The 13,919-nt window shown below is 35.4% G+C and overlaps 1 protein-coding gene across 1 annotated transcript; it reads right to left on the bottom strand.

Moving 5' to 3' along the window:
• Positions 1-6,036: 6,036 nt before the first annotated feature.
• LOC126721759 (uncharacterized) lies at positions 6,037-6,870 on the bottom strand. Its single transcript, XM_050424821.1, has one exon. The coding sequence runs from the start codon at positions 6,868-6,870 to the stop codon at positions 6,037-6,039; it is 834 nt and encodes a 277-aa protein (XP_050280778.1).
• Positions 6,871-13,919: the final 7,049 nt, after the last annotated feature.

The raw sequence follows: 13,919 nt of genomic DNA, 5'->3' as shown, positions 1-13,919 counted from the left end.
GATGTAGTTGTTTGTACAATTTCCTCTACGTCGACTTCCGTACGTGGCTGCAAACTGACGTACAACTCAAAATCTGCTACCTTTTCCCATTTTTCCATCTTTCTAAACATGAATTTCACATGTTTGTCCTCTGTTATCGCCATATATATGTAATTAATGCATTGATTAAGAACTTCATGTGGAGAATAGAAAGTAATATGTATGTCATGCAAAGTAGGGTTCACTTGCAACTCTTCCATAATTTTTACTTTTGAAATCATTCAGGGTCTTTAGCTTACATCGTATCATCATATAGTAGCACTGGATACCCAGACCTTGAAACATCAATCCGTCATAAGGGTTGGCATTGCTAAGGGGTCCATCGTAGTATATATTTATATGGATCATTGTCAACCTATAGATCATCAAGTGCAATAGTGTTAGTGACAAATTTATACCACTCAATCAACATCAATCACAAAACTTTGCATATGAAATGCCAACAATACTAATCTCAACCAAATTTGCATACACTCACCTTAGGTCACATACAAAAATAGTCATTACCAATTTCATATTCTTTTAAAATTCCAAATCATTCTAGGGGCATGACTTTCAAAACCCATTCAAATAAGTTCTCATGAACAAAAATATTATATACCAACCTTGAAATCTCTGTTACAAATCTTAAATAAATATATCTTGAAATAATTTATGGTAACAAGACTACAAATATCTTAGGTATCAAACTCATAATCCATTTCATATCCATGATAAAGACCTAAAATTACTAAATATTCCTAACAATTGATCACAATATTTAGCACTAAATGTTCCCATCATATCCATAAGGGCCTCACAATATCCATTATATATATTTTTTCTTAAGTAGATTCATGATCTTATATAAATGTGTCCAAATATTTAGACATTAGTTTGGCGGTAAGTAATCAAGTTCATCATTCAATTGAGCACTAATGTCAAAACTCAAATAAGCTTCACTTGTCATGATTAAATGCAAGCTATCAAAATAAAAGGACTAAACAAAACCAATTTCAAGATATGACTAGTTTTTTGGACATAACATGAGTCATACTATGAACGTGATTACGCATTTTATAATTAATCATAATATTAATTTCAAAAAAAAAGAAAAAAACTAGCAAATAATCACAATATACTAACAAATAAACTAATCACAATATACTAACAAATAAATTAATCACTAACAAATACATTAATCACAATACACTAACAAATAAACTAATCACAATATCTAACAAATAAATTAATCACTATACTAACAAATAAATTAATCACTACAACAAATATACTAACAAATAAACTAATCAAACTCTCAAAAAAAAAAAAAAAAAAACTAATAACAATATACTACCAAATAGATTAATCACAATATTTACACTAACAAAAAAATAAAAAAACATAACTTTTCCTAATATGTTCTAAATTATATTTACACTAACAAAAAAAAGAAAAAGAAAACATAACTTTTCCTAATATGTTGTCAATTTTTCTTAAATAAAAAAACTAGCAAATAATCATAGTATACCTGAGATGTTGTGAACTTGTGTGAGATGAGTGTGAGTGAGCTTACTGAGAAAGTGGAGTGAAGAACTGAGAGGTGTATGTGTCTGAGAGTGTAGTGAGACGGACAAAGAGGGAAAATAGGTCCCAGCTGGGACCCACGACAACACGTGGAGTGCTAGGGACCATTTATAGAAATTGAGTCCAGTAGGCTCGATTTCCAGCTCAGACTACACGTGAACGTCAGAGGAGATGGGACATAGAAATCAAGTTCAATGAACTCGGTTTCTATGTATAGAAACAGACTTCAATAAACTCGGTTTCTATACATAGAAACCAAGTTTATTGAACTCGATTTCTATACATAGAAACCGAGTTCAATGAACTCGGTTTCTATACATGGAAACCGAGTTCATTAAACTCGATTTCTATGTATAGAAACCGAGTTCAATAAACTCGGTTTCCTACTTGTCCAGCTCAGATTTTTGGGTAAATTGAGTCCACTGGACTCGAATTGTTAGATATGAAATAAGTTTGAAACGTTGCCTAACTTATAATATAGTATAGGTTTTATAGTTATTTTTTAAATAAGTCCCCTTCTCTCAGACCTGCAAACGTGGGAGTTTTGTGCTCAGAGTACGACTTGTTCTTTCTTGTATTTTCCTTTAGTGATCTTAGCACTTGCACCAAGGTGTAAGGAATTTAATCTAATTGCAAATGCCTAATCATCTTTTATATTGGTTAAACTAACACGTTCTTCCTTCTTCTCCAACCTCTAAAATTTGGTCCAGCATTTAATTGTATCCCGCAAAGGACACGTTACTATAAATTTTCATTAATAGGACAAAACAATTAATTATTATTATTATTATTTTAGAAAGAAACAATTAAGTTGAAATAATGCATGTATGCAACTTCCTATCAAATTTATTTATTTATTTTCTGTTTCTTTTTGGTTAGAAAGCTATAAGTGTAAGGTCTTCATAACTTCATATAAATATCAATAGAGATATACCTTTACCTTCAAACATGGGTTTTAATTATGACTTATGTCCCTTTCCCCACTTGATAACGATAGCCTGTGTGGACTACAGGTCATAATGAGAAAAATAGACGCAATACCTAAATGAAAAGCAACTTATAATTTGTTGAGCTACGTCGTCGTCGAGATCCAAATCCTCTGCCTTTCAAAGTAAAATGGGAAATGTCCGTTTAATAGTCATCATTCAATGTGGTAAAAATTTACCTATGGTAAACTAATCTAAAATTAATAAGTTGGCAAAATTTAGACTCTAAATTTACTCTATTTTGAATTATGGTCTTTAAATGGACACCCTCATGGAGAGGATCCAAATCCTGTGGTCTAGCGGTGAACATGCTCTCAATCAAATTCACTTCAACACCTTTTTTTTTTTCTTAACTCTTTTTCCTAGCACTTGAATTACACATCTCTCATTTTAGGATAAAATACCTTGACACCTCCTAAACTATAAGGTAGTGGTCATTACACCCCCTAAATTAACTTTTATTTTGGATAGTTTACTCTCTAAACTTTATACACGTGCCAAATAAATAATTCTATCACCCTGCCGTTAAATATACTAGAGTGCACAGTTATCAGATCTTAGGTTTTCGAAGAATAAACTTGACCCGACCTAACCAATTTTCTTCTCTCATTCTTAATTAACGTACCATTTAAGGATAAAGAAACGATAAAGAATCCTGAACAAGGAAATACCACTTTCAGTTGTCTCAATAAATAGAATCTAATTAAGAATCAAATAAGATTCTAAAGACAAAAAAAGGTGCGTGGTTAGAGATCGCTCAATAAACGAAATACCTAAAGTAAAGGGTTTCCTTGGGTTATTAGCAAGTTATCCAACTTGAGTTATGAGGATGCGAATACAAATGATTTTATTAAGGAATAATAAAAAATACTTAACTCTTATTTAATTGATTTGATTATTTTATGGATCCATTTGACATTACTAATTAAAAATTTCAAATTCGATCCATAGACATAATTTCGAATTTTCTTGAGCTGTATGAGGAGAAAACCTCTTATATGTTTCTAGGGGGGGGTATTATTCATCTACATCTATCCCAATGGGTGGTTTATCGAATCGTTGCAATTGATGCTCGATGCTGAAGAGAATGAAGAGCTCTTTGAAAAGTGGGCTTTTATGATCCGCTAAAGAATCAAACCTATTTAAATGTTCCTGCTATTCTATATTTCCTTGAAAGGGGCGCTCAACCTATGGGAACTGTTCATGATATTTCGAAGAAGGCGGGAGTTTTTATGGAACTTTGCCTTAATCAACAAATTAAATTCAATTAATGAATAGAACAAAAGAGCGGGGGGGGGGGGGGGGGGGCGATAGTATATAAAAGGTTATACAAAGTTATATAAGCCCCCTATTTTGTTCTATTCATACCTATTTATTATTACTACCAAAAAATGTCTGCTACTAAAAACTGTCGTCTTCTATAACGACAAATTTTTTATTTACTTTTTATTTTAGTGATACAACCATAATTCTTTTGCCTTACAATAAATAGATAAAGAATATAATATTAGTATGAAAATTGATAGTAAAATTGGATCAATAGAAGAATAACAAATAATTTAAAATAAATGGATCTATAGAATTATAAAAATAAGCTTTTTATGAAAAAGAATAAGCTTTTTCTAATTTTTAAAAAATATTATATAATTATGTTATGTCTTTTTCTCTCTATACTCTATAGCACATACATATACTATAAATATAATTAAATTAAAATTAGATTAACTTTTTGTATGCGCCTAAATTTTAAAGGCTAGATAAGCTTCTTATTTTCTTTTCTTTTTTTTTTTTTTTTTTTTGGGAGAAAAATAAGCTTCTTCTTGTACAATTTTAGTAGTTTTTTTACAAATAACAATATCATGATCAATAACCTCCATCAAACTTATGTTCACAATACTTACATTTGAAAAAAAAGCTCATTTGTACAAAAGAAAAAAAATGTGAGATTTAAAAAAATTAAAAAATCACAAAAAAAAAGACAAGAACTCGAGTGTTTGAAACTCGAGATTCTCAAACAAGAACTCAAGTATTTAATTCTCAAGATCAAAAAAGCTCAATGCTCTGTTTAGGCCGAGAGATTGCTTTGTTTTGCTCTGTTTTTTCCAGTGGAACTCAAGTTTCATAGACTCAAGTTCCACTAGGAATATTTTTTTTTTTTTTTTTTTTTGCTCTGTTTTGCTCTGCTCATTCCTCAAACCATTCACTGGGAATTTTTTTTTTTTTTTCCTATACATGCAGGAAAACCAAAAACTGAAATGTGTGCATGCACTTGCTAAGAAACAGAGATAGAGAAGCTGAGAATGTAATCCATAAACACTCATCGAGAGGAAAAGAAGCTGAGAATGTAAATGCACTTAAATTACATCAAAAGGCAAATTCAATAGGCACCAAACTATAGAAACTGTTACGCTCTCTGCATAAACATGGTTTTACAATGCAAATGCACTTACATTGCAGCAAAAGGCATTCTCAATATATCAACATTCTAAACATGCCCAACCACGCTTAATTTGCAATTCTAACTATACTACTCAAATCGCAATTTTCATAGAGGTACATTGGATAGAGAATTACAAGTACATTCAACAAAAACCAAAAAGTTCACATAGAGCCAATACAACGTAGTCACTTTTCCTAAGATCGGCGGTTCGCACGACAAAAATGTCATCCATGGAAGCATGCCTGAAAAACGTAGGGTAATCACGTTAGGAGACAAGATAGTAAACATTAGGTAAACATCGAATGAACAACAATTATTTAACCGATGCATAACTTTTTGCCATCTACCTACCTAGTGTGGAACATGACCGCTTGTGGAAGCGCCACGGGACTACAGACATTTTCTGCGGTTATGCCCGGAAGCATGACACAGTCTACATGTCTGCTTGGGTTGACTCTCTATCAAATCTGCATCCTCCCTCTGCCATCCCGGTTCTCGATCCTTATTCCTCACTCCATCCATCTCATTCCTTATTCTTGACTTCAATGGTCGACCTTTGGCCCGCAACAATGCTAGATTAGGCAACCACTTTGGCCTCATGGGATCCTTCCACAATGACTGTGACTTAGGAACCACAAATGCATGCTCATAAGTGTTAAAGGCATTATTCAAACCATAACATGGGTGAATATATGTGGTCGAATCAATATGTAAATAGTCACATACTCTAATTGCATGTGAACACGAGATCCTTATGTTTTGCCATTTCCCACAACTGCATGTTCATTCCTGTAACTGAACTTCATAACTGTGGTTTCCCCCTCCTGCGCTACACGTGTTGAGTTGGGAAACTACTTGAAATATCAAATCTTCATTGCTAAATGGCTTGAGATAGTGTTTCTTAAATTTACACTTATTTCCATCCCACATGGATAAGGCATATTCACTCCATTTCTTACCCTCTGACAACTTATAATGGTATTCTTTGCGCCAGTCGTGGAAATATTAAACAAGTTTGTTCCAAGTGAACTCAACCAACGCGGCAATAGGAAGGCCCCGTGCACCTTTCAGTACACCATTGAAGCACTCTGATATATTGGTTGTCATTGCCCCAAAACGTCTCCCACCATCATGTGACTGGGTCCACATATCCACAGACTCGCTTATTAGGTATGTGTATGGAAGATAATCTTGATTCTTTTCCTTGCCATCCTTCCCCATCACCTTCTTCTTATTCCTAATGGCCTTAATTTCCACCTGCTTAATGGATTCCATTATAGTATCAAATTTAACTACCTGATTAGCATATCCCGCTTTCAACGCTGCTGACTTTAGAGTTGAGTTCTGAAAATGGGTGTTGAAGTTGCTAGCAACATGTCGAAGGCAATATCTAGTTCTTCCATCATCCCCTCTAGGCCAGTTTGCAATGGCGTTTTTGATACCGAGATGTCGGTAAGAAATTATGCAAATGCCTTCGTCAGGTATCATGTGGCCAATCGTTTCTTTGAGGCACTGTAAAAACCACCTCCAATTGGACCCTAATTCACAATCCACAACAGCAAAGGTGAGAGGGAATACCTTATTGTTAGCATCGATTGCCATTGCGACCAACAACTTTCCCTGATATTTACCATACAGATGCGTCCCATCAATATTGATAATCGGCTTGCAGTATTTGAATCCTGATATGCATGGACCAAAAGACCAAAACACATAATGCAACAATACGGTGTCATCTTCATTGGTGGGTGTGATACGATAGAACACCTGGGTAGTTAGGTCCTGATCAATATATGCCATTAGCAACCTTTGGTAAGACTCTTCCCAATTCCCAAACATCTTCGTAATCGCCTTTTGTTTCTCATCCCATACCTTTTACTAAGAAGGCTTATGGCCATTATATTTCGTCTCTATCATAGATCTGAGATGCTTAACTGGGGTAGTGTGATCCTCACATAATTTCTGATGGATGTCTGATGCAATAAAATGAGAAGTCATCATTCTACCATCATTTCACACCCCAATCGGTATACACGTGTGAGGACCCACATACATGGTGACCATCCATAGTTCGTGGAGATTGGGCTTCATAACTGCGCAGACATACCACTTGCATGACTCATGCACGCATTTCGCAAAAAGATTTTTCGTCGTCGACCTAGTGATCATAAAATGTTTGTTTTCCTTGAGGGCACAAATTGTTAATACACGCTTCACCTCCTCTTTATTGGAAAAAGTCAACCCTTTGCACAAATTCATCCCCTCTCTCCAAGTAGACACAAATGGCATCTCAATATGTGAAGGATCAACCATATTTTCCCAAGTATTTGCAGAGAATGACAATGCAGGAGGTGCGTAGGCAGGGATTGTGTTCGCAATGTTTTGGACACTAATAACATTGTCTGCATAAGGTTCACTACTGTCCAATGTTTCATCGTCATCAATGTCCCTCTCAAAGTCCCCAAAGTCCCCTCTGTCAATCATGTCTTCATACTCATCTCTATCGGCAAAATCTTCACCGTTAATGGCAATATTTTCATCAACATAGTCGTCATCATTATCATCATCATCGTCATCATCATTGTTAATGGCAGTAGTCTCATCAACATAGTCGTCATCATCACCATCGGCATGAACATCACCATCGACATGAACATCATCATCCTCTACATGTGTAGAATACTCATATTGAGCATTCGGAACCATAACCTGTAAGTTTGTGGTTTTTTGTTGGATATCCTCTTGCTAGACTGCACGCGACTCCAACTGTATGTACAACTGAATGTTAGTTACTTTAGGTATTCTTTCCAACTTGTCAAACATGATCTTTACATGTTTGTCTGTTTTTATCGCCATATATTTGTAATTAATCCGGTGCTTCAGGATTTCATTTGGCATACGATAACTAATTTGTATGTTGTGCACAGCAGGATTCTCACACAACTCTTCCATAACAGTCTTCTTCAATTCATCAAGGGTTTTCAACCTACGATCAATTTGGGTATAATAGGTCTTTATACCCGGCCCTTCAAATGGCAATCCCTTGTTCGCATTGGCATTCTTAAGCGGACCACCGTGGTATAGGATTATATCAATTTCAGGCATTGTGGCAATCCCTTGTTCGCATTGGTTTTGAATTGGATGCAAAATATAATTAAGGCTTTGGTCATTAATTTCCTTTGAAGCACTATTTGTGTATGATTTGTTTGGAGGAGAACAGGGAGTTGGTTATTAATTTAAGTATGAGTGTGGGTTTATTTATATAAATCTGAATGCATATGTCCATTGCAAATATGACTGCATTTTTTCTTTGAGAAAATTATTGTTGATGAGAAATGGTGATTTTAAAGAGTTGGGAGTTTGGTCTTGCCAAATCAAAGAACCAAAAAGATACAGTTACATGGTACTATACTTAACTTCCATGTCTCTCTCTCTCAAATATCTCTCTATAATTTCATTCAATTTGTGCTTTTCAATATTAAAGTTTTGTTCATCTTCTTATGCAAAAACTAATAATAGAAGCCCTTCATTCCAAGTTGATATGAAAGGTTTGGATGGAATACTAGGAGCTAGCTATGTTGGGATAGAAATCATTCTATAATTATGATGCTCCTAAAGCTAAGAAGCCAATAACCAGGACATCCAACTATTTGCAAAGGTGGTGCTACTGATGTTTTAGATAGAGGAAAAGGAAGGTTATAAGAAGCCTATATATGAGATAAAGAAAGGGTATTTTTTTTTTTCCATTGTTAGAGTACTCACATCAATGAGTGTATAATAGAAAAATGTGTAAAATTTACATAGTTTTGCACAAAAATGACTCACATTAATCCATATATAACCATGTAAATTTATAGCAAACCTTTAAATTCACACCAATACTATTTATTTTACATTTATTTTTTTTTTTTTCTTTTCTTTATGTATCTTGAGGATGAAGGAAGAAAGTAGATGATGGTTGTTGTGTATGAAGAAAGAGAAATAATTAAAAAAATAAAGAAAATTTGATACTTTAATAAAATGAAATGTAACTAGAAAACACATCAGACTTGAATTGGGCTGAATAGAAAGTATTGACTTTTTTTATAAAAAAAAAAATAAAGAAAAAAGAAAAGCAACCCCCAAAAAAAAGGCTTTATAATAGAAGTTGCTTTGTTAGGAATACCTCACGCATTGCATGGGTTAAAGGCCAGTATATCTAATAGCAGAAGCTGAGAGAAAGTGGATTCCTACAATTAAGGAGGTGCCGACAAAAGGATAACTGCCTATCTAAAATTCAGACATGTTTCACTTTAAAAAGCGATAAATTATATTGTTTGGTATTGCTACACACCGTTTAAAAGCCTATTATTATAAATAACAAAAAAATAACCGGTTACAATTAAAGCATACACGAAAATAGAAATTGAGAGGCGATGAAAGATAGAGAGAGGTGAGGAGGAAACGGGGAAAGAAGTAGAGAGGCAATGAAATAGAGGATGAGGCCTAGGACACGGAGAAAGAAACAGAGGAAGGCGAAGAACTCTGCATCGATTCTACAATGTTTACAATTTAATCCAACCAAAATCCCGATCATTACAATATTTGAAAGGCTGATTTAAACATAAAACCCAAAACCTACCCTCTCCCGATAAACCTTTTCTTCTTCTTAGTCGCTTCCTCCGCGTTGAAGCCGTTTTCTCTGCCTCTCTCAATTCTCAAAACCCTTAAACCATAGCTAGGACTGATATTGGGTCGGGTTGGGTTGGGTTTACTGTGACCCAAAACCCGACCCGATAGAAATTGGGTTTGGCTGCCTGAAACCCGACCTGACCTGAAAAATCGGGTCTCTAATCAGGTCGGTTTTCCGAGTCTCGGGTCTCGGGTTGGACCTTTTTTTTTTTTTTTTTTTCTTGTTAAACGGGAAGGGTTGCTATTGGGTCATCTCTAGTTCAGCTCTTGGATACTTTGTTTGACTGTTTAGATTTTCCTATCCTTGCCTAAAGTGGGTCATTTCTTTTGAATGAATTTGCTCATTCATAAAAAAAAAAATAATAATAAAATCATTCCTGGGTTTTAAGATTAGTATTGTCCTAAGCAAATTGGCAACAACAAAAAACGAAATTTACATATGAATAAAATTGCATGGTCCATCTCCAATTACCCATCAAGGAAATTGAAGTGTGACTTAACACATAACACTTCATTCAATGTTCTTGCAAAATGCATCCATTTCTAAACAAGGGGCATTCGGCCATGCCTCATCACCTTTTCTAAAAAAATCAATCATCTCTATTTCTAAAAGAAACTTTTTTTTTTTAAACTAGGGGCATTCATCTATGCCTTATTCAGGTGAGAATACTCATGACAAGATTGGTTAGATAAATTTTCAAATTGTTGCGCTACAAAGCTTCGTTAGGTGAACTCTAAACATGTCTCATCTAAATCCTTGCAAGACCAAAGTCGTCAAAGGTCAAAGAGCTAGTGTTAAGAATTAGTACAAATTATCTGACTAAGGGATATATTGTTTTTGCAGGAAAATAAAAGTACAATCATGCATCATCTAGACTTCGAGTACGTTGGCGGGAAGATCTTCTAGGCCCACCACTAGGAGCACCTCCCTCTGCATCCCTTTGTTGCTCTTGATTAGTATAAGGTTGAGGTTCTTATCGCCTATCCTGAAATTTGAGATTCTTGATTCTTTATTCCTTTTAGGTTCTAAAGATTTAGAATTAAATGCTTAAAGTCCTATTTTGTTTATGTTGGAAAACCGAGAACAAAAACATATCTAGATTAGGTGTTAGACATTGCTCAAGGTAATACAAGTCAAGTCTCAAGAACATTCAAGCTACAGGAAAAGGAATTGAAATTTAGTGAAGTTCAACCGATCAAAGAATGGGCTTGACCAATCGAAAACACAGTAAAGTAGTTTCTGCAGAATTTTAAATCAGTTCCAAGCTCGAGAAAATGTTTAGGGTTTCAATCCAACACTCCTAAGTCTAAAAGAAAAACCCTAACTATGTTTTAAAGACTCTTGGAAGACTTGTGAGTTACTCCTATGAGATCTGAGAGGTAAGTGTCTACCAGAACAAGATCTATAATCAAGTGCTGGTGGAATCTAGTTGTTGCTACAAGATCAACAACTAGTGATCTAAAATCTTTGAGTGGGATCTCAAAGTCATAAGTGTGGGAGCTTGTGTGCTACAAATTTAAGAGAGAAGAGTTCGTGGATTCAGAGCTTGCACATGGTTGTGTTAGTAAGTTACTACTGGAGGTAGTAATATATTTAGGATTAAATCTTTTGTAAAAACTTCAATTCTTTATTAGTAGATTTGTTTACCTTGAGGATAGTTAGGTAAAATCCTCCCTAAGATTTTACCTTGAAACTATTCATTTCATTGGTTTCCTGGGTGATCATATCTATGTGTTATTTACTTTTCTGCTGTTGTGCATGATATGATCTTTCACTGTTTAACCTAAGTAATCATTAGGCTAATTCATTAGGTTAAATAATCTGTTTTAAGGGGTCTAAACAAACAAACACTTCCAAAGCTCGTGTGTTGGCACCAGCATTTGCCATTCGGTTGTTTTGAAAAATCATCAAAGACAAGTGTCAAGTCGATTGCTATGAATCTCAAGAAAAAGTTTGTAGGGGAGGATCATCTCTTACCCATTTAACTTCATTGAGCACATATTGAGAGGATTGGGTACATGAAACTCATTGCAAGCCTTCAATCATGCCCATGCTTTCCTATACAAGGACAACAACAATCTGGATCATAAAGACCCAAATTCAGGAATAGCCAAGTAGACAAATAGCATGAGATAAAAGACCAAAGGGTTTAGAAATATACCGGGCCATTCCAAGGAACATTCAGAGTATATTCTGGCCAGAATAAATTCACGAAGCTGTAAGACCCATCAAGATTCATTATCTTATATTGCCATGCTAGAAAATTGGGATATGTCTCTGCAAAAGAAGCATGAGGACCACCAACATTGCTAGGAGGACTCCCAGCTCCATGGGATAAAGCTTGAAGATGAAACATTCAGATACTTTCAAAAATGACAAAATGCAATGATGATGCAGATTATGATGCAAACTAATTTGGGAAGAGAAGAAGCTCACCGATGCTCCTAAGGCATTAGCAAAGCGGCCCTGCAAATGAGCATTGAAGAACTCAAGATAATCCCCCGGTATCCCAGAATTGGTGTGACCAACCCTTGCACAAGCTATTTCTTCATTAGTTAGAAAGTTAGCCAACTGAACTGAAGGACAAGGATGGGTAGGGATCACTTCAGGAGGATATATGGTAAACCTATGGAAGCACCTAATCTCCAAGATACCAATCTCAACCATGGCCACATTTAAATAAGACCTGACGCTTATTCAACTCCAGAGCCTATGCACATTCAACATAACCCTCGCATCCCGCCCAAGGATCCAAGTTCATCTAAAAATCATAAAGAGTCCGAAAAAAGAAGAAGGTTAAGATATACCCACAAAAAATCAAATCAAACTTCCAACAATGAACCAGAAAAAAAAAAAAAAAAAAAAAAAAAAAACTCACATCCTCAATGTGTAAGCCATTAATCACCAAACCTAGAAAGAGTGCTTAGGAAGCGTTGATCGATGGTTCTTAGGCATCCAACAAAGGAACCTTGGAAATTCATTAGCAACATCTTCCAAAAGTTGTGGCCCAACTTGGAAGTACTCATACATCCAAACCTATAAAAAAAATAAAAAATCAACAAATGTTAACAACAACACAAATAACCTTCGCAAAATATACATGACCAAGAACTTAAATCTTACTTGCTAAACAAATGGTGCACCTCGTAGACTTGAAAGACTATGCCTGGACATCTGAGTCGTAAAATGTAATAGAGTAGCATAAGCCATGTCACCCCAATCATAATCTTTGATGCAGTTGATGTTCCTCAAGCTCCACAAATAATGCAGACTCATCGTAGTCCCTAAGTCAGGACATAAAAGATTCCCAATGAAAAGAAGCATAAACATCTGAGTGTCAGTTTCCACACTCTTACAGTATTCAATGTTAGAAAACAACCACATTTAAGACGCATTCCTACCACTAACTCTGGAGGGTTTTGTGGACACAATTGGGAGTCGCCACCTAGTTTTTGCAATGGTTTAGGTACCCTATATATAGCATCCTTTCAAGGAAGGACCTTTTGATCTTACTACCAAAGATATGGGTTCGGAGTCAAGGTACAATCTTGGGAAGGTATTAGGCACCCAAAACCGCCCAACCCTAAGGTTGGCTTCTCCTCATTGTATCTTATGTCTTAACGCTATTAAAGGCACACTTAATATTGTTATTGAAAGTTCAAAAACGTGTACAAAACACCTTTGAACGTTTAGACCCCCAAATTACAACTTAACCAATACAAGCAATATGTCAAACAACTAGTGTGCGGAAACTTAACACATGCTATAATACGAAATTGGTTAAATACTATCTAAGCCATAACAAAATAAAACCACAGCAGATAATAAAAAGGCAAAGATAGAGAGGAAGGAAGATGCAAACACAAAGACAACACGCGATGTGTTATCGAAGAGGAAACCGAAGTCCTCGGCGAAAAACCTCTCCGCCGCCCTCCAAGCGGTGAACAATCCACTAGAAAATACAGTTGGGATACAAGGACAGCAATAGACCCTCCAAGCCTAATCTACCCAGTGCACCTAAGCCCTCCAAGCTTCTTGCTCCAACGAGGTTGCGCCGAACCTTTTTCTTTTCTAGCTTCCCGGATTCCGCTACTAGACCGTAGCATCAACCAATGAAGATTGGTTCCTTCCTAACTGCTTCCCAGAAATCCAAACAACTGTCTCACAGTGATGATGATGGTGAGAACCAGGTTTGGTATAATGCCTCTCAAGGATT

Source organism: Quercus robur, chromosome 4 (assembly GCF_932294415.1).
Source record: "Quercus robur chromosome 4, dhQueRobu3.1, whole genome shotgun sequence".
In the NCBI taxonomy this organism is placed as follows: domain Eukaryota; kingdom Viridiplantae; phylum Streptophyta; class Magnoliopsida; order Fagales; family Fagaceae; genus Quercus; species Quercus robur.
The sequence above is the reverse complement of the archived record's forward strand: the minus strand, read 5'-3'. Positions and strand labels throughout refer to the sequence as shown.